This window comes from Astatotilapia calliptera, chromosome 22, assembly GCF_964374335.1.
Source record: "Astatotilapia calliptera chromosome 22, fAstCal68.1, whole genome shotgun sequence".
Taxonomy (NCBI): Eukaryota; Metazoa; Chordata; class Actinopteri; order Cichliformes; family Cichlidae; genus Astatotilapia; species Astatotilapia calliptera.
Genome location: NC_137442.1, coordinates 18027091 through 18047323, shown reverse-complemented (window position 1 = coordinate 18047323; position 20233 = coordinate 18027091). Strand labels below are relative to the sequence as shown.

General features: G+C 40.9%; 2 protein-coding genes across 2 annotated transcripts; one reads left to right on the top strand and one right to left on the bottom strand.

Moving 5' to 3' along the window:
- Positions 1-2709: 2709 nt before the first annotated feature.
- adnp2b (ADNP homeobox 2b) lies at positions 2710-15066 on the top strand. Its single transcript, XM_026155652.2, has 4 exons — positions 2710-3136; positions 3945-4067; positions 10818-10922; positions 11037-15066. Exons 2-4 carry the CDS (start codon positions 3960-3962, stop codon positions 13806-13808), a joined length of 2985 nt encoding a protein of 994 aa, XP_026011437.1. The 5' UTR covers positions 2710-3136; positions 3945-3959; the 3' UTR covers positions 13809-15066.
- ggcta (gamma-glutamylcyclotransferase a) lies at positions 15063-19189 on the bottom strand. The gene is made up of 5 exons (XM_026155657.2): positions 18886-19189; positions 16949-17094; positions 16715-16847; positions 15503-15672; positions 15063-15406 (listed from the first exon to the last, which is right to left on the bottom strand). Exons 1-4 carry the CDS (start codon positions 19003-19005, stop codon positions 15517-15519), a joined length of 555 nt encoding a protein of 184 aa, XP_026011442.1. The 5' UTR covers positions 19006-19189; the 3' UTR covers positions 15063-15406; positions 15503-15516.
- Positions 19190-20233: the final 1044 nt, after the last annotated feature.

The following is a 20233-nucleotide window of genomic DNA, read 5'->3' as shown; positions in this document are numbered from 1 at the left end:
CAGTGCAAATATATTTGAGGGGAAGGGTAATAACCATTTGCTGGATGTCCACTAGAAGCACTCCAGCAGTTTATCACACTGCATTGCATCTTTAGACAGAAAGGAGCTTTTAATCACTTGCTGCTGTGGGTCCTGTTATAATGAAAACTGACCCGCTTGCGGGATTTCATCCTAAACATTACAAAAATTACAGTTGAGTTCAACCTGTACAGTGTTGTGTTTCCACCATACATTGCAACATTTGCGTATGTGTTCAAGCAGTGTGGTTCATTTTCAGCACTTAGATCAAATTAAGAGCTGATCCTTCAGATCAGAATGCCAGTGCGGCCACAGCTGCGCTGAGAGTACACTGGATAAAATGGATAAACCCCTGCCCTCACTGTTTGTAAATTACCTTGCATGCCCTGTCAGTGAATGAGACACCCAGCTCGGACCTCTTAGTGTTCTCTGAAGCTTCCAGTAAGATCCATGACAATATACAAAACAGGGTGTAATTTTGATAATTACATATTTATAAGAAAGATGTTTTAAGTGCAGACCATAAGAAGCACTGGGGCACGAAGGAAATATTGATGTGTTTTGTGCAAAGTTATTTCCTCAGAATAAATACACTTCAGAGTGAATTAAAGATGCTGAATTATTTCCTCGATGTTGCACGTCAGAATCGAGTTAATCTGAGGGATGTATTTGTCTAACGGGGATCATTACAGCTCCTATCAAGTGTCTCATGTGCCTCAAGTGTTCATTAGAGAAGTGTTGCTTGCATTTTAATTGGTTTAAAAGATGAATAGATCAGCAGATGGATCATGCACAGTGCTTTCCATTGTGTTTGGAGTGTGTATTGATGAATTGGGCATTGTGCTTGACAGCAGTGGATCTGATTGTAATAAAAAATAAATGAATAAAATCTTGCACCTAAATGGTCTGCAAGGGGAAAATACACACAGCAATGCAGAGAAAATAGCTTAAATTCAAGGTTACCACAGACTCGATCGATCTGAAATTATATGCTTGAGCGATTCACATCATCCACTCTTTGACTGCACAAATAGAGCAACTCTGATTGGACCATTGCTAATTGGTCTAAAGTGAACACCCTTTTGTTGGTATGAGCAAAGGAAATCGCAAAGAAAAAGAATGGAAATCTTTGTCTTCGCTAACTTTGGGTTGGAGACAATGCTAATCTAACTTAGCTGTTAGCCTTAGAGATACATATTGGAGTACAGTCATTATATGTGTAAGTATGGCACTTCGTGTGTCCATTCTGTTTGCAGTATCTGACTTGGGTGTGAGCCTAAATCAGGCAATGCAAGTGTTGGTTATCAGGCCATTACAAAGAAGAGACTGTTGAAGAGATTCAAAGGAGCTTGCAAAGAAAAGCGTCTGGACTTCTTTTCTTGGCTGTACAGTGCAGCGAGGAATGCCCAGACCTCTACATCGGAGAGACCAAACAGCCACTTCACAAGCGCATGGCACAACACAGAAGAGCCACCTCCACAGGACAAGACTCAGCAGTCCATCTGCATCTTAAGGATAAAGGACACTCTTTCGAGGATGCCAATGTTCACATTTTGGAAAGAGAGGACAGATGGTTTGAAAGAGGAGTGAAAGAAGCCATCTATGTCCACTGTGAGCGACCATCTTTGAACAGAGGCGGTGGTTTACGACACCAACTGTCTGCCATCTATAATCCAGTTTTGAGATCCCTTCCCAGACGCCTTAACGCCCACTCACATCCTGGGCCATCTGATCTCAGGAATTCGCATGATAAGGTGGGGCCAGGTTTCACAATGAACTCACCCGAAACTCTGGCTGATTGGGACCCACACCCAGTTTCACACCTTGGCTCAGGCGATTAGAGGATCATCAGGGAGTCCTTTTGTCCCTCTGTGGGGGGTTACTCCCACTAGGTTTATATCTGGGACTCTCCACCATTTGACCTTAGAACTGAAGAAGCTTCTCGGATGAGAGGTGAAATGTCTTCAAGTAACTTAAAGAAGTCCAGATGCTTTTCTTTGTAAGCTCCTTTGACTATGATGACCTGGATGACTGAGAACCTTCACAGACATGTTGAAGAGATTATTGATTTGTTTATATTTCATCCAGTTTTTGCCTAAACTAACCTTGGTTGTTAAGGTTAGCATGCAGGCGACAGTCAGATAGGTGGTTAACGCAGCGCTCAAGCTGTGCTTGAATTACCTGTAGGCGGGAAAAGCTGAAGGTAAAATTGTTAACCTGGAAATTGCTCTAATCAACTTTTACAGTTAGCTACAACTATCTATAAAATATATGTAACAAGATTTCGCAGTTGGTATAAATTACCACATGATGGTAACTAGCCATTTTGTCAAGTTGTAACTGTAAAACACAATAAAAAATCCTAACACTTAATCTTTTGCTAGCCTAAAGACATCTAACCTACTCATTTCGCTTTCTCCCTCAATCAAAATGGTGGCTCAAAGTAATTGGGTACGGAAAGTAGCATGATATGACATCACACGTCAAAGACCACCCATTTAGCTCATTTTCTCGACACCTCATTGGTTGGGCTTGAGCATGTATCACGTGACTTGCTGCTGTGGGGGGGGGGGGGTCGCAGGAGCCACGCCCCCTACCTAGCTATTAGATGGGAATGGTAAATGTGGGCTCACCAGGTCAGATGTGGCATGAAATTCAGAAAGTGAACCACAGAGTGCGTCACCTGGGCAACCGGGAGCCGGGCTGAGGGTTCCAGTGAGAGAATAAAAAGTTATTCGGGTTTTAGCAGGCGAGCGCTCCCATTGGTCAGTTTGTGCTGTATGCAAATGAGGCAGCTACGTCAGATCCTGAACTTAAGCGCCATTTTTTCCTCAATAGGGGGGAAGAAAGGGACAAAAGCTGGACCAAAAAAGAAAAAAGATAACTTGTCTCCGGAGTGGTTTCGCAAACATCACGTTTCATATTTAAGCAGGGTGTTCGTAGAGCGGTGTGCACGGACAGCGAATGCCGCTCGGGGGAGCGTCTGCGCGCAGCACCGCCAGTAGACGCAGCTCACTGATACACACAGTTGCGGGCCGGTGGAAGTGGGAAAACCCTTAGCTCTGTCGGTGGTGGCACAGCGACAACTAACGTTAATCTACGCTGAAAATTGGACGAGGTAAATATGTGCGAGGAGGCTGTGGGCATCCTCGTGTAGGCGGATGCGCCCTCGCCGTCTTAGTCACCGGCTTGTTGTCAGCGTGCCTCCCCGGGCTTTTTTAGGACTTCAGTACGGCCAGCAGACACATTGTAGTGTTAGCATGGATGGCATGTGTGAGGGGGACAGGCTTTTAGTTTACAGGTGATCTAAATCTCGCACTTTTAACTGACTGAAAATAACTTTTTTTGTAGTGCTCACTGGCGAACGGCTGGTGTTTTTGCACAGATGCTGAGAGTGATATCAGCTGATGCACACTAACTGTTACGGCTTTTATTTGTGTTACCACAGAGCCTGTGCAGACATTATACCCATATTCAGCCATGCTGTGATTCTCATCAATCAGTACTAAATACAGGCAGGTTGTCACTATGCTGCAGTGGATTATTTAACTACATCATTATTACCCCGTCCGTTATTCCATCTTCATTTACTGTTTATGTGTTTTATTTATTGGCATAATAGGGTTATAAATTATTGATGTAATACTGCATACATTACCTGACCTCAGCTAACCTTTGTTATTCTGCCCAGTGTGTGCCATGTTCACCTTTTCACCATACTATTCACTTGTTTTGGGGCTACAGAAAATATTTTTACTAATTTAATGATGCTACAATTAAAAAACAATGGTAATTTTGTAGGCTGAGAAATATGATGTATGTTTGCACTATAAATGCAATAAAAGCATATTTTGATAATTATTTTATAATTAATAGAAGAGCGCGAATGCTTTGTAACCAGTTGAAAACTTATTTTCCTTTATAAGGGCTTGTGAGGAATCATGTATCAGGTCCCAGTTGGAAATATCGAAAAGATCCGCAAAGCGAGGAAGGCAGTGAAGAGCATCTTGAGTGAGATCGGCCTGGAAGACTGTCAGAACCTGCTGAAGGTAGGTTTCTGTCGTGGAGAATAATCTGACAGATCTCTGGGCTTGAGTGTTGTTTACTCTGTTGTGCTCTAGTAACAGCAACTCAAGTAGAAAGAAAGCAGAACATGCTGATTTTCAGAAATGCGTTAGCCCATGTTTGTTTGAAAATAACATAAAAGCATAACATACCTAATTAGTTTAATTGGTGACCGTTCAGCAACATGGCTGGGTATAAGAAGAAGTCTCTTCAAAAAGAATAGTGGCCCTCAGTGTAAAAACCGCAGCATTTGGGTGTTTCATCATCTACATTGTCGTAAAAATGTGGCGTCTTAAGGGTTTTGCGCTGGTTGTGGCTGCGATAGTTGCCCTAAGGAGGCCCGGGATCAGAGAGGACGGAGTGCTCAGTGGATTTTCTTCACTCATTGATTTATTAGAAATGCCAGAGACACAGGGGGTTGGCTCACAGCTGTTAGTGCCCTGCCTAGGCTTTGAGCCGAGGTTGGCAAACGTGTGGCTCCCTCTCCCTGCAGCTAAGACAAAAGAAAGAGAGAGGAGGAAAAAAATGACTTTATTATGGAGTAGTTATTTTTCATTTTTAGTTCTTGTATTTGTGAGTAATGTTTTACATTTTCCAGTTGTAAAAATGTTCTGCCTTTTAAAAAACAAAAAAATGAATCAGTTAAATCAGAGCCTGCACCACCTTACGTTTTGCTGGACCTGGCATGGATGTAGAAAAATAAATGGGTTCAAAGTCCCTTCCCACTGTTTGTTATGGACTCCAACCCAAAAGAGGAAACATTTGATTGATTGATTGATTGAATCTTTATTTTGAACATGTTGAAAAAGTATAAAAAAATAGAATTAAAAGAGACAAATGAACAAAGCAAACAAAAGGAAAACGAGCAACCACAACTCCAAATAACGTCCATGTTCAAAAAGGAGCAGGAAGAAGCATAAGCTTATTTAATCCCACCCCTTTTCCACTATCTAGTATCAATAGACTACAGAAATACCTCCTTGCAATTACATTATATGTTATGTGTAAAAAAAATTTTTTTAATATATACCCATATATGTTTCTATCTATCCATACATACGTATATACGCACATACGCACATATACACATTTTCAATAACCCCATTAACACCTCAAGGATACACAACCTACAATTTTATATATATATATATATATATATATGTTACCCATACCAACAAACCCGTGCATGCGCACACACATGAAAATATTAGACAAGAACACCCTATCAAATCTCTACCTGTACCCTGTAAAAACCATATCCTTAAACCGCTTTTTAAACTGTGCCATGCTCGGACATTGCTTCATATCTATACTTAGTCTGTTCCACAGCTTCACTCCACACACAGAGATGCAAAAACTTTTTAATGTTGTACGGATACGAGGATGTTTTAAATTTAATTCCCCCCTCAAATTGTATCCCCGTTCCCTTTTAGAAAACATTTTTAGAATATTGTCAGGAAGCAGGTTATTTATTGCTTTATATATAATTTGTGCTGTGAGAAAATGAACCAGATCTGTGAATTTTAGAATTTTTGATTTTAAGAATAGTGGATTTGTATGATCTCTGTAACCAGTTTTATGGATTATCCTTATGGCCCTTTTTTGTAATATAAAGATTGATGATAGCGAACATTTGTAAGTATTGCCCCAAACCTCTGCACAGTAATTCAAATACGGTGCAATCAGAGGAAAGTGGAGAGTCTTACACTGTATTAGCAGATTCGGTGAGCTTGATCTGGATGACAAACTAGCAAAAAGAAAAATAAAACAAACAAGCACGTAGCATTGCTGTTATATTTAGGGAGGGTCAAAAATGTTTCTTTTGATGGTAAGGGTTGCCCACCTCTGCTGTGTGAAGCTGGTCACCTCTGAATGTTGAGAGCTGAATCTTGCATTTTTCTGTTGTCGATATTTTAATGGAAGTTAAGGTGGAGTGTTGGTGGGACAGGCTCTGTTGTTGCTCATTACATGACACACACACAGGACACACACACAGGACACAAACTGATAATAAACAGTAGTTTGTGCACAGAGATTGGTGCACACAGCTGTCAAATTCCGCTTTCACATATTTTGTTTATTTTCATTCTCTGTCAGTGATGGATAATACTTACATAATATACTGACGTCTCTGAAACAATACAGCTGTTAAAGTCGAGTAGATCTACGATGTGTCTGAATCTCAGTCTTATGTTGTCCTGATGTCTCTGAACTAGGGCTGCCACAAACGATTATTTTGATAGTCGATTAGTCACCGATTATTTTTGCGATTAGTCGACTAATCAGATCATGCATCCATTGGACGTAAAACGGATGCTTATTGCACCAGCATGCATCTGCTCTTATATAACTATCATTAGCCTACAGCTTTAAGTGTTTAAGGTATGTGCTAACTAAAAATAAGATGGTAGTTTATTAAATTTTAATGAATTGTGCAGATTGTTTTGGTGAAGTTTAATAAACTCAGCCAACAGGAACAAATAAAATACTGAAAAAAGCCAAAGAATAATATTTTTAAGTTATCTAAGTGACTCATATATGTTTAACCTGAGTAGCGAAAGACGGCGGTGGGTTTGAAAACGATTTGCCGGGAGTCCGGTGTTCTCACTGGCTCTAGTGATCCTTGTCCCCGGCTCGCTATCGAGCTAGTGGGTAACAGACGTCTCCGAAAACGTCGGAGCGCTTTTGAAAATATGCGGTGTCTTGATAAACTGAGCAGATATTTGAGGTTTACACAGCTACATTCTCGCCTGAAAACACGTCAAACGTTACAGCTATAGTTTCATATCCTCTTCACATAAGGAAGTACTGTCAACACGCAACTAGGCTGACCTTGTTGCTTATCAGAGAGCCAAAACAAACAGCAGACAGTACAGAAGGTTTGGGTTACAGCATTTTTCAGAGAAGTTCTTGCTTATTTCACTAAGATGATGCCAACCTACATTAGGTATATATTCCAACAGCATGACTCTGCAGTATGAGTTCAGGAGCTAAAATGGCCTGCCTGCGCTCCAGAAATGTCACCCACTGCAGAGATCTTGTACTCGTCGTTGAAAAAGAGGTGGTAATATTGCATCAAGCAAGAATGAGGAAAATATGAAGCTGTTTGCCTCCTAAGTTCTCACATGTTTACAGGGTGTTGTTTAGTCCCAACTTCTCAAAATATTTTGCAAATGGGGTTTTTAATCCCAAACACTCATCCCATTCTGCTGCATCCACACAAACTCATCACTGATTCTGCTTTACAGCTTTACACTGTAAAGTAGGGCTGGGCCATGTTATACCGTTCACGGTAATACTGGTATAATGTTAGGCAACGATAGGAAAATGAAATATCGCGATAGAATATGAGTAAACGCGCATGCGCAGTGCCTTTGTGTTCATGCGCACATGGCCGATTGTTGAGTGAAACAGATGAACCAGAATTGGTTTGTAAAAATGGTGCAACTTCAGTGATGTGGAACTGGTTTGGTGTTTGTCCGTCAGATACACGACAAAGCACATTTTTTTTTACAGAACATGCAAGCGGCCGTCGTTATTGTCGTATTTGTCGGACTAAGATGCTCTTAAATCTGGGAGTAATCTGGGTCCTAAACTCCGTATGCTTCAGGTCAAACGAACACTGCAGCATCACTGAGAGTTAAAAACTGTCTAAATTCTTTCATCTTTAATAAAACGATCAGCATTGCTGCTTTACCAGGTGTAACTATGAAGTTTAACTTCCAGGCATCCATGAAAACAAAAGTTATTACATTTAACGGAGTTAGAAGTTAGCAGGAAGCTAGCGGAAGTTAGCTCGCTAGTTTCGCTAGTTACCTAAGCATGATATTGCATGTTCTGACTGAGAGATTTCTGAAAAAAATCAAACGTACAGCTCTGCTATCACTTCCAACATAAATGAAGACAGGAAACTAAACAGCAGTGACGTTTGTAGGGTTACTGAAGTTGGGCTAGCTGGTATATAATGATGTGCTACGTGACCGCTAGCGACAAAGCTATGTTAGCATAACATAAACAGTGAAGCTGGAGGACGAACACTAACACTTTTCCACTTATAAAAGTTAACGTTAAAGTTCCTGATAGTTAGAGACAAATGCAATCGCATGGCAGGATGCTGTAAAAGGACCAATCTTCAGTCAGGAGAACAACTGAGATAATCCATCCACAATACGAGGTTAGTCATTAATATACTGCAACGACATGGGAATAGAGCAGCTGCCAGAGAATTCAACATTAATGAATCAATGGTACAGAAGTGGAGGAAGCAAGAAGAATGAGTTTAATAAAGTTTGATTTATCTGACTGCTTTGTTTCGCTTAATGTCCCTTATAATCCCGTGCACCTTATGGTCCGAAAAATACGTACTGCACACTGCAGTTTAATGTTGCAAAGCACCTCTTTTTAACCATATAACCATATTATACGTGGTTATGCTCATGATATGTCAGCCCATTTCTACTGGAAATGCCTTTTGGTTAAACTTTCAGCAAGGAATTTGCATTTGCACTGTTACATTTTTCTAAAGCTTTAATGTACATAAAAACCAGCTTCCTGTTTAAGTGAAAATAAATGGAAGGTTGTCTTTTTGCGCTAGTAATGTTGTGGAGTTGTATTTTGTCTCGCATCAATTATATCGTCAATTATATCGTTATCGCAAATTTTCAAATATATATCGTGATAAATATTTTTGGCCATATCGCCCTGCTCTACTGTAAAGTGCAAATGGATCCAATCATCATGATCTCACATTTACATAAGAGTAGCACTCACAGGGAGACTGTATGATGCTTTGTTAAATACTAAACAAGTTGGGCATTTTTCACTGACTAGGCTAGACAGTTAAAAATCAAGATACTGTATTAACTATTAATTGCATCCATTATTGCAGTAACAGTTTACAAAACTAGCTTCAGCTGCTCCCTTGACACAAGGAATCACTTGTAGCTCAGTAGCTCTGCTTGTCTCTGCTCTGACGATGCAATGCACTGCAACTTTATAAAAAAAACAGCAAATGGGGAAAAAACTGCAAAAGCACAAAAAATAGAACGGGATTAGATAAAACAAAATCTCAAAAAACACAAAAGAAGTGCTTTACTTTGACAGAGCATCTACGGAAGTGAAAAGGTGCAGGTAATGTGTGTTTTAATTGAATGATTCATATAATCATGTTTGCTATTAGCCGTTTACTGGTGGTGCCTGGGCGTGACACGGTGGGACCACCTCATGAACATTAACATCCGAAAGCGGCTGGGCATCGCACCAATCACGGAGAAGAGCAAGTAGCACGACTGCGATGGTATGGACGCGTGGTCAGAAGTGACAAAAACTTGTTGACAAGAACAGCACTAAGACTCAGCGACCAAGGGGCAGACCAAAAAGGTGATGGATGGACCGAATTAAAGACTATGTGAAGAAGATGGAGGTGGCTTTGCAGAAAAGCGGACCTCGCAGAGCGGGAATAATGCTAGGAGGAAGAAAAAGAAGCTATTAGCCGTTTACTGTTAGCTTGCCAAGTCTGCAGCTTTTCCATCTTTATTTTTTTTTTTGGCTCCACAGAAACACTTCTGTTATGTTTTGTGTTCTTTTGCAGCGTTTTTTCTATTTGCTGGGTTTTTGTTTTTTTTGTTTTTTTTTTAAGTTGCAGTGTGTTTGGCACCTCAGGGCCACCGTATTTTCTGACACAAACTCTGATATAATTTTTGGTTCCTGGTGTAATTCTATAAATTAGGTTTTAACTATTAAAAAGTAATGACAGCTGCTTTAGGACAGAGAAGCTCTTAAAGAGTTTTTAGGCCTCAGAAACTGCTGCAGCTGGTGGCAGTGGCCTGGCTGGAGGTGTCATGTTTTCAGGTTTCCGTCTGCCCCATCGGTCCTATTCTTGTGAACACGATACCTCAGACATGTCTTGAGGGAACTGCCTCTAAAATGACTTGAAAGGATTCGCTTGAACTCGAGAACAAACTTTGTAAAAAAAGGTCTTTGAGGATGCAAATGAGCATGATTGGTCTGCTTGTAGATGAGGAAAAAGAGTTTGAGTTTTAACCTTAAAACCAAATCATTTAATTTTGGTGTTTGTTTTTTTAGCAATTTGATGAGTAAAATATTTAAGTAATAAAAGCCTGCTTTAAAAAATTTTAAAAAGTCAGTTGAAAAAATATTTATATGACCGTTCTTGTGGTTTTCCACTGGAGGGAAGGCCAAAACCCTCTCAGTGAGAGGCCCTGAACCTACATTTCCCACTTCAGATGCTCAGTTTGTGACAATGATCTTTATCACCTTAAAACCTCGAGTGACTGTAAAGATTGTCTTTGTTGCTGGGAGGAAGATGTGTAGAACATGAGGCTTACAATCTGTCATAGCTGTGTTCTGTCTGCTTTATTTTTATTTATTTATTTATTTATTTTTTAAATAAATACAGTTAAATTTCTTTAAAGTCTGTATTACTTTGTTTTACATGAGATGCAGGCTGAAGTGAAGGGTTGGTGGTTGGGGACACCATATCTAGGTTATTCTGTTGTTGTCATGGCAACAGGTGGGGTTGGGTGATGTGATGTGGCCTGATAACTGTCAAGAGATGTCTGTGGTGTTGGGTAAGTGAGCAGGGTAATAATGAATTGGCATAAGTGCATTAGACTGAATTAACCTTCGCTAAACACAGCTGTAAATGGAAGTTGATAAGTTGGAGTTTCACACAGTGTTTTTACTTTTATTTGAAATATGTGTGTTCTGTGCAGGAAATAAATGAAAACTCTGAGAAAAACTCGGATGAAGATGATGCTTTTCAGGAAACTGAGTGGATGGATTTTGCGGAAGGATACTACAGCAGAATGCAAAAGAAGGTAAACCTGATATTTAAAAAAAAAAAAAAAAAATTTTTCTCATGCTGTGGATTCTTTAAAAGCACTTTTTTTTTGCCTCCTCTTACGCTTTCATTGTCTTTTCGCCGTCCTCAGTGGCCGTATCGGTCTCGATCTCTGTGCTGCAGCCTGTGCAAGTACTCTTCACAAAACATCTACAACTTCAGGAGCCATGTCTCCCGCTGCCACGGTTACGTCCAGTCCTTCTGTGCGCTGACACCCTGCTCACAGTGCGTCTTCATCGGCCACCCCAAGGTTGTGAAGAAGCACATGCTGTTCTTCCACGCCAAACTCCCTGTGTCAAACACCCAGATACCGCTGCAGAGGGAAACATCTTTACCCACCCATCGTGGAAACGAGAGGTATCAGTGTCGAAGATGTGCGTTTCCCACATCTTCTATCTTTGCAATGAAGAAGCACATTATTCTGAAGCACATGGAGAGTTTGGCAGAGCAGTACATCGGTTACAGGTTGCACCTTCAGGGGAATTCATCTGTCAAAGTGTATTGCTGCAAGATGTGCAAGGTGAACACTGGAACTCTAGACCAAATGTTGCATCACATGCTCATCGAGCCATCACATTATACAGTAAGCACACAAGTGCAGGTTCTGATTTATGAGAATAAGAACTACATTGTTAAACCGACTCCTAATGGGAATGGTGTGTTTGTGACATTCCCAAGTATTGCTCCCAAACCACAGCAACCTCAAATGCTCAATAGTAAATCTTTGGTCTTGCCAAGTAACGGCCAACCTGCTGGGACTGTAGTGACATTACAGCAAGTACAAGGGACTGCAAACAGTACCACTCTGATCTGTGGCCCTGGAACAAACCAAGCTTTCCTGCCACCTCAGGCCTCAGCGCTAGTGCAGCTAGCTAGTGCTGAGGCTAAAGGTTTGCTTCAGCCCGGTGCCACGATAGCCCTCCGAAGTGCTTTGCCCCAAGGACCGCCTATGGTCCACCTTCCCACAGTTTCGAATCTTGCTCTAAAACAGGCGCCAGTGACCTTAACTCCCGCTTCAGCGCCTCCTTCAGCTCCTGCTCCTGCACAACAGACCCCACAAGCGCAGCAGATCCTCCTTCAGTCGGGACTGCAGGCGAACGTAGCAGCTGGACCTGGGACTGTACCCAAGCCTGCTGCAGTTACACACAGTTTAGCAACAAACCAAATCGGCCTACAAGGTACTATGTTGACTTCACAGTCTCTGCTGAGTCACCTGATCCCGACTGGCAACAAGGTGAACGGAATGCCCACGTACACTTTTGCTCCCCTGCAAGTAGCAGTGCCAGTCTCTCACAGCACAAGTACTGCCCTCAAGTCAGTTGAACAAATAAATTCCACGCCACAAACTAAGAAATGGATAACCTGTCCCCTCTGCAATGAACTCTTCCCTTCCAATGTCTTTGACATGCACACCGAGGTCGCCCACCAGACAAAATCTTCCTCGTCCAAGTCAGAAAGTGTAGCTGCGCGAGCTGCATTCCTGAAAAAAATGCCTGACAAAACTGTGAAATGTCTAACCTGCAAAATTCTACTATCAGAAAAGAGCGTCTTCCAGCACCTGCTGCATGGCTTGAATTGCTTGTACTGCTCAGCCTTGTTCTTCTCAATCAAACAGCTCATCGAACATGTAAAGCAGCACAATCCTACAAGCAAGGCATACTGTGATTTCCTGAGGCAGAAGTACAGAGTCTACTCAAAGGGTGCTGGAGGGATCCTGTTCCCTTATTTTGACGTTCACACCTCTGCGCCAAGAGAGATCCTTGGTGACGCAGAGGTCAAGCTCGCCTTGGTCACAAGTTCCCTAGATCTGATTTTCTTTAAGTTGCAGCCCAGCAACCACCCGGAAATCTGCTCCGTACCCGTCAAAGTCAACAGCTCCTACTGTCCCTTTTGTGATGAAAAGTTTCAGCAGGAGTCAGACTACTTGCAGCACCTGAAACAGAAGCACTTTGTAGCACCCACTATCCACGCTATTCTCAAGACGGAGGCTTTCAAGTGCATATACTGCAACGGCGTGTACACAGGAAAGGTCACCCAGCAGGCTGTGATGCTCCACATTCAGCGATGTCGTTGTTCACCCAAGCCACAACAACCACCCACACCTGCTGCAGCACCCCAGCCGCCACCAAAACCAGCTCAGCAGGTCAATCAGGCTTCCGGTCTCTACTTCCTTCAAGTACCACAAGGGCTGACTATGAAACAGACATTGACTCCAGCTCGCGTGACTCCAGCTCGTGTGGCTCCAGCTCGGGTTGCTCCAGCTCGCTTGATTCCTATCGTGCGCCCCACAGAGCCTCCGGAAACCGAAGCAGAGCTGCAGTCGAAGAGGAGACTGGAAGCTGCGTGGCGGGAGGTCCTCGAGGCCAACAAACGAGAGCGAGAACACAGGGCAGCCATGCGCAAGAAGCGAGAGCAGGAGAAGTTGTTGCCTCCGCCAGAGCCCGAAGTTCAGAGCGACACGGCGGTCAAGCTGCTGCTGGAGCCCACCCCAACGGAGCGCCGCTGCAGCGAGGAGCGTAGAGACTTCATATCCAAATACTTCAACGTGAACCCGTACGCGACCAAAGCAGAGACCGAAGAGCTGTGCAAGAGGCTGTCTCTTACCAAGGCGGAGCTGGCGGCGCTCTTCAGCAAGAAACGCAGCAAGTGCATGAAGAGTCTCAAGAGGAACACTGCAGGCATCCTCCTCGGCTTCAACATGGCCGAACTGAGCAAACTCAAGCACAACCTGGTCATCCCGGAGCAGCAGCCTGCCGAATCAGCAGCTGACACGACAGAGGAGATGGAAAGCGGCGAAGACGCACCAGAACCGATGGACGAAAGTGGAAATGAAAAAGTCACAGGTGGGGAGCAGATGGAATGAGCTCAGAAGTGCGTGAAAGTGGAACCTGAAAAAGTGCAAAAAAATAAATAAAAATAAAATAATGCATTTAAAAGAAGAAAATAAGCTCATTAATAATGACCACGTTTGTGTTAACAGTCATCTGAGAGGTTGATCAAGCATTGTAAATGAATGATGTATAATCTTACATAGAAGCTTACCTGTAACAGAGGGTGGTTTATTAATGTAGCCTTCATTATTAGTGCTTCGTTTGACTTCAGTACTTCGTCAGTGGTCCATATTTTTCCACAGAAATGCAAAGCCTTGTGGGAAAGCAGGTCCAAGTGTATTGTCTGATACATTGCATTTAGCTAGATACGATATCTCTTTCCACAATGGTTTCGACTTAAGTGCTTCTGCCTCTTTTTGCTGCTTTTTGCAATCATTATTTTTGTTCATTTGTATTTGGTGCACACCGCAACACAAACAAGCTGATCAAACCAAGTTTTCCCTTACCATGTTTGTTTGTTTGTTTGTTTTAACCGGTTCTCACCTTTGCCTTTTGATTTCTGCCACTGGATCTTTTAAGATTACTCACTCCACTTGTCCCTCAACATTTATACAGTTTAAGGAGATTACTATCTTTTTTATTTTCAATTTTTTTTCTCGCCCAGCTCACCAGCTCATGTGGACCTACTGAGATGAATGCTCATCTCACAGTGTGGAAGTTAATCTTTTAAAGAATGTATAAGTGTTTTGAGTTCTGAACTTGCTGTTGGCCATGTTCCCCGCATGAGCCTTTGTTTTACTTTCAGATTAGATTATAATTTGTGCCATTGTGAAGTCTGCGCATTTCCTCAGATTTGAGGAAATTGTTCGGGAGATTCAGCAGAACCTAGAACGTGTTATTGGGTGTTCCCCGCATCGGTTTTCTGTTTTGTTTTCTATATACTTGTATTTTCTATAAGTCCAAGAGTATAAATATATTGAAATATTGGGAGGCGTTAAAATAAATACACTGTCCAAAGCCACTGTGGTGTAAACAAAATAACATGGTTTCCTTTTACACGAATGGTCCATTTTTATTTTCATTTTGTAATAAAAATGTAATTTTTAATTAAGCTGTGTTAAAGCATCCCAAGGTATGTTTTTATTTTCCTTTTTTCCCCCCTGTGTGTAATTACAAACTGCAGGCCCCTCTTTCTTTTCCTTTTTTCACAGAAGTGAACAAACTGGTTTAAAGTCATAATACAGGCAGTGCATTATGTGTAATAAAAGGCGGACAAGTTTAGAGTCTTAAGGGTGTGTCATCAGTGTTTAATATACCCCAGAGGAACACTGTGGTAACAAGTGTCTGCGCTGCATATTTTTAGTCTTTGAAATGAAACACATTTTTCAACACAATCTATTTGCTCAGCGGTGATTAAGACGTGGTTTGTGCTGGGCTCAGCCAAACGTCTCGTTATTAAATTGCATGCATTATTAAGTTCTGTCCACACAGTGGTGCCACTTTCATAACATGAGAGTTATTTGTGAAACAAAAAACATTTTTCCCTGTCCTGTTAATTATATCTCAGTTTCAATCTTGTTATATAATGGTAATCATTTATAATCATGTTTGAGGTTAAAAGGTCCATAATCTGCAAAAAAAGAAAACAAAAAAGCGATAACTTCCTCACCACAGTTCCTCCACCAATTAGCTGCTTTATATCTCATTCTGGTGCATTTCTGCTCACTTTCATTTCCAAGTTCAGGAACCTGAATTTGAACTGTTTAATCTCAGGTTCGTGATCGTTGGGATTTGGTCCAGGATCGAGGGGCCGCTGTAGTTGTTGGTTTGAACGGCCTCCAGGCTCTTCTTGTACTCTACGGGGAGTCCGTGCTGCTCCGCGCCCAGACACACCACCTTACGTGAGGCACAGCGTGATGCATACATGAGCAGATATTATGTTAAATATTACGTTTTGTTTTTTGTTTAAAAAAAAAAAGAGAGATTTGTGTTGCAATGTACAGTAACACTCCCTGGCCACTTTATTAGGTACACATGTTCAGCTGCTAGTTAGTGCAATCTCTAATCGCCCACCAATCTCATGGAAGCAACTCTGTGCTTTTACAGATGTAGACATGGTTGAAGATCAGAACAGGAAATATAGGTGATTTCAGTGACTCTGAACGTGTCGTGTTGGTGACAGATGGTCTGCTGATCTGCGATTTTCCCACACAAGCATCTCTAGAGTTTACAGAGCATATTCTGCAAAAGAAGAAATTGAGACTCTCTGTGTGAAAATATCTTGTAGAGGTCAGAGGAGAATGAGGAAAATTAAACTTAATGAGTTGAACAACAGAAGGCTGGGAAAACTGTGGCTTGGTCTGATCAGTCTGGAGTTCTGCTGCAGTGTTCAGATGGTAGGATGAAAAATTAATGTAAACAACATGAAAGCATGGATCCATCCAGCCTTGTTTCAACAGTTCACGCTGGTACTAAGGGAGTGGGGGCTATTTTCTTTGCACACTTTGGCCTCTACTGAGCATTGTGTAATGCTACAGCCTACCTGAATATTGCTGCCTGAGTATGTCGCCTTTATAACCACACTGCAGCCATCTTCTGATGGCAGCTTCCAGTAGGATAAGACACCACGTCACAAAGCTCAAATCATGTCCACTCAAATGACATCCACAGTCACCAGATCTCAGTCCAGTAATGCACCTTTTGGATGTGCAGCTGACAAATGTGCAGCAACTGTGTGATGCTGTCCTGTCAATATAGAGTAAAATCTCTGATGAATGTTTCCAGCACCTTGTTGAATCTGTGCTATGAATAATTAAAGCAGCTCTGAAGAAAAAAAGGATGGTCCAACCTGGCGCTAGTAAGGTGTACCTAATAAAGTGGTGGGTGAGTGTATCTTATTTCATTGCATACTCTAAGAATCAGGGTGTTTTCCTTGCACCTGTTTGTATTGTGGCGAGGGAGGACAGGCGTGGAAGTTGTTCATCTGATACGTCCTGCAGAGCACGGTCCCGTTATCAGTCTCCACTGAGACCTCCAGTGGAGAGTATACACCAGCCTTCACTGCTTCCTGGCTAAAGAAGAACAAAAATTTAAAAAACAAAACAGTTGGTTAAAAGTACACAAATTAACTCAGAAATGGACCAATAGCTGCGTGTTCATGTGTGGCTCTCACTCATCAAGGCTTGAGAGGTGTTCGTTGTTCAAAGTCCAGATGACCCCCCACACTTCTGCGCCTGGATACGACTCAATGGTTGCCACGCCACCGTGCCAAGCATTGTCTATGTGTTCTTTCCACAGGCCAAAGTTCAGTTTGTAGTCCTATACACACACACACACACACACACACACACACACACACACACACACACACACACACACAGAACAATGCCAGTCATTATGTGGAGATTTGCTACTTCTAATGCTCTTCATCTGAGTGGGAAACACTTTTCTTACCTTTAACATTATCTGCAGCTGGATACAAAGTAACAGCATTTCAACCAAGTCTCTTTGTTTTACTGTTATAATGTAAGAAGGGTGTTGTTTGTGATTTCAGCAGTGCCCCCCCCCTCCCGTGAGCTTGTTTTGCTGTTATACCAGAGTCAAACTGCAGTACACCCGAGTCCTGTTATTACAGCTGGCACATCAGAGGAGGTAGAGCAGCAACCTTTATTTGGCCAATCTAAGATGCTAATGCAGGAGGGGGCTGACTCAGTTGTTTTCCATATCCTTCATTCCTTCAAGACTTTTGAGAAATAATAAATTGTCATTTAAACCACTCGTTGACAAAGGAGGGTTGAAAATAACTAGTAAATATCTCCCTCTTGGTACAAACGTGGTTAATGTTTAAATTTGTTTTTGCTAGCTAATGATCTGACACAAACAGGGGAGGTGCAACTCTCAGATGAACTCAGCTTCATCGGCAACCAGTCAAATCAATTATATAAACCACATTTAAAATTTTGGTATGATTTACGATAACTGTACTGTTTAATTTTCCATATAAACAAAAAGGAAGAAGGACTGCTACTGTTTACAGCTAGTGTATATAGTTTTTGATTTTATTATGAGCTCATCAATTTCCTATAGTTTTGAATTTTCTAATTCATTTGAATTTTTATTCAGTTTATTATTATTATTTTTTATTAGTTTCAGTGTCAGTTTTAGTCCTCCAGCATATGAAGGGCATGTGCTGGATAAACAGAATAAAAACAACTTTTTCAAAGCAGTTGGCTCACAGTCTTGTTGACATCCGAAGTCTCATCGGGCAAGGTGTGAATATAGATTTTTACCAAACTACAAACTACTCAAACTAGGGATATTTTCCACTATGCTTTCTGTATTATTACTTATTATTATTTAGTTAGTTTTCCAAGTTAAGCTTAAGTTTATTAATTTTTTCTACTTTTTATTATTGCTGAGCCAAAAAATGATTTCCAATGTTTCTTTGTCTTTATTACATGTAATATTTTTGCTTATGTTGATAAATGCCCTTATGACTCAGCATTATTGTACCTACTCTGCGTCCTACATTATAATCAATCTAGTTCTTTTTTTATACACACATATACTACAATTATTGCAATTTCCGATTCCCTTGTGTCCATATCTCTTTAAAAAATAATGTAAAAAAGACAGATTAAATTGATAAATTGAGGCTATATTAACCTCACACTGGAAAAACACCTGATTGTACCTTCTACCTAATACTGATTTGATATCATTCGTGAAACATTTTGGACAGGTTATAGACGCACAAATCACTTTTTGGACGACACCTCTGGCTAAAATACCCGAGGTCCAGCTGCGTTCACGTTGCCAGGGAACGAAGGTGATGTCAAAATCACTACACTGTGAACTTGGAGGTGTTCGTATTAACCACTAGAACAGTTAAGACAGAGATTAATACGTTAACAATTTAACACACCGCACAACCAAGCTAAAAATATGTTTATATTTAATGCAACCAAACAAGCCGTTTCATGGTCCCCGAATCTCTCATAATATCTAAATGTCACAAACTCGATAGCACATCATTGCCAATAGGTGGTTTACAGAAGCAATAATAAAGACTAAATACAATAATAATAAAGCTGTTTTTATTGTACACACCTTCAGGCGACCGGTCTTATAAAATGTCGCCGACGGGTTAGCCAGCTGTAGCCTTTCTTTCAATAAGTTGCTTCCGAAGGCGAAATACAGGAAGAAACCAGCGGCTCCCGACATCTCCATCTTACTTCGTGTGGCTCGAGACCAAACGGGCACGAGGAACCTCTATGCTTCTTGCAACCAATGTTGGTGTGCCGGAGGTGTCGGTTGCACCTGCTTGCCCGGTGGACTCGCGCAGAGCGCGCAGAATACGTAATTACGTAATATATATTTTAAATTTAATCTCATTCCAAGTTTAACAATCTCATACATAAACTCTATATGCTTATGTTATATTATGAATGCATTATTATATTATTATATATTATTTATATTTTAGAGTCGTTTTATTACTTCCGGTTCAAGTAACCCCTCTCAGACACACAAACAACCACGCCACTATATTTAATGTTAATTAATTGCATTAATTATTTTATTAATAGGACATCGCCATGTTTGTGTAACCTCTTACGTACAATTAGGTGTCTGGAAAACCGGTTTATCCTGAAATGGGTCAAAGGTCAACTATTATCAAATTTATTTATTTATTTTCACAGAAATGTACAACAATTATGGCAATCTCTACAAAGATTCTATTTTCCCAACACGAAATAGTATCAGAACAGGCTGAATTCCAACATATAGAAGATAGATAATGAACAGGAAGTACAAACAACAACAAATAAATAAATAAATAAAAACAGAATAAAAAAACAAAAAAAACAAATAAACAAAAAAACAAAAAACGTTATACCTTAGGGGATTTCTAGCAGATCTAGTTCAATAATCACATGATTCAGAACCAGAGCTTGTTGTCCATAAATTTAACAGATGAGAGGAAGAGGCAGAGTTCTTTGTGAAAAGTAAAAAAGGACGGCTTTATTTTCAGAAAACGACATTTGTGAATGAAGAATTTTCCCATAATAATTATTACATTTAGAACATTTTCAAGCTTCTTTTCTTTTCTTAGAGAACCAAAGATAATATCATTTTTAGAAAATTCAAGTAAGTTTGGAATCTTTGGAAAGAGCCAGTAGTGCACATCGTTCCACAGGGCTTTACAGAAAATACAATTATAAAATAAATGTTCTGTTGATTCAATATCCCCATCACAAAAAGAGCAAGAATTATTATCAATAGCAAAGCGACATCTGAGAAATTCTTTGGAAGGGTAAATACCAGAAGGGATTTTGTATTGGACCTCCTTAGCTTTGGGAGGAATGGGAAGTTTTAGGTAATTTTTTCTGATCTCTTTCTTTTGATCACCGGAGAACAGATGTGAGATGGAATTTGGATTGGATCTATAAGGGAA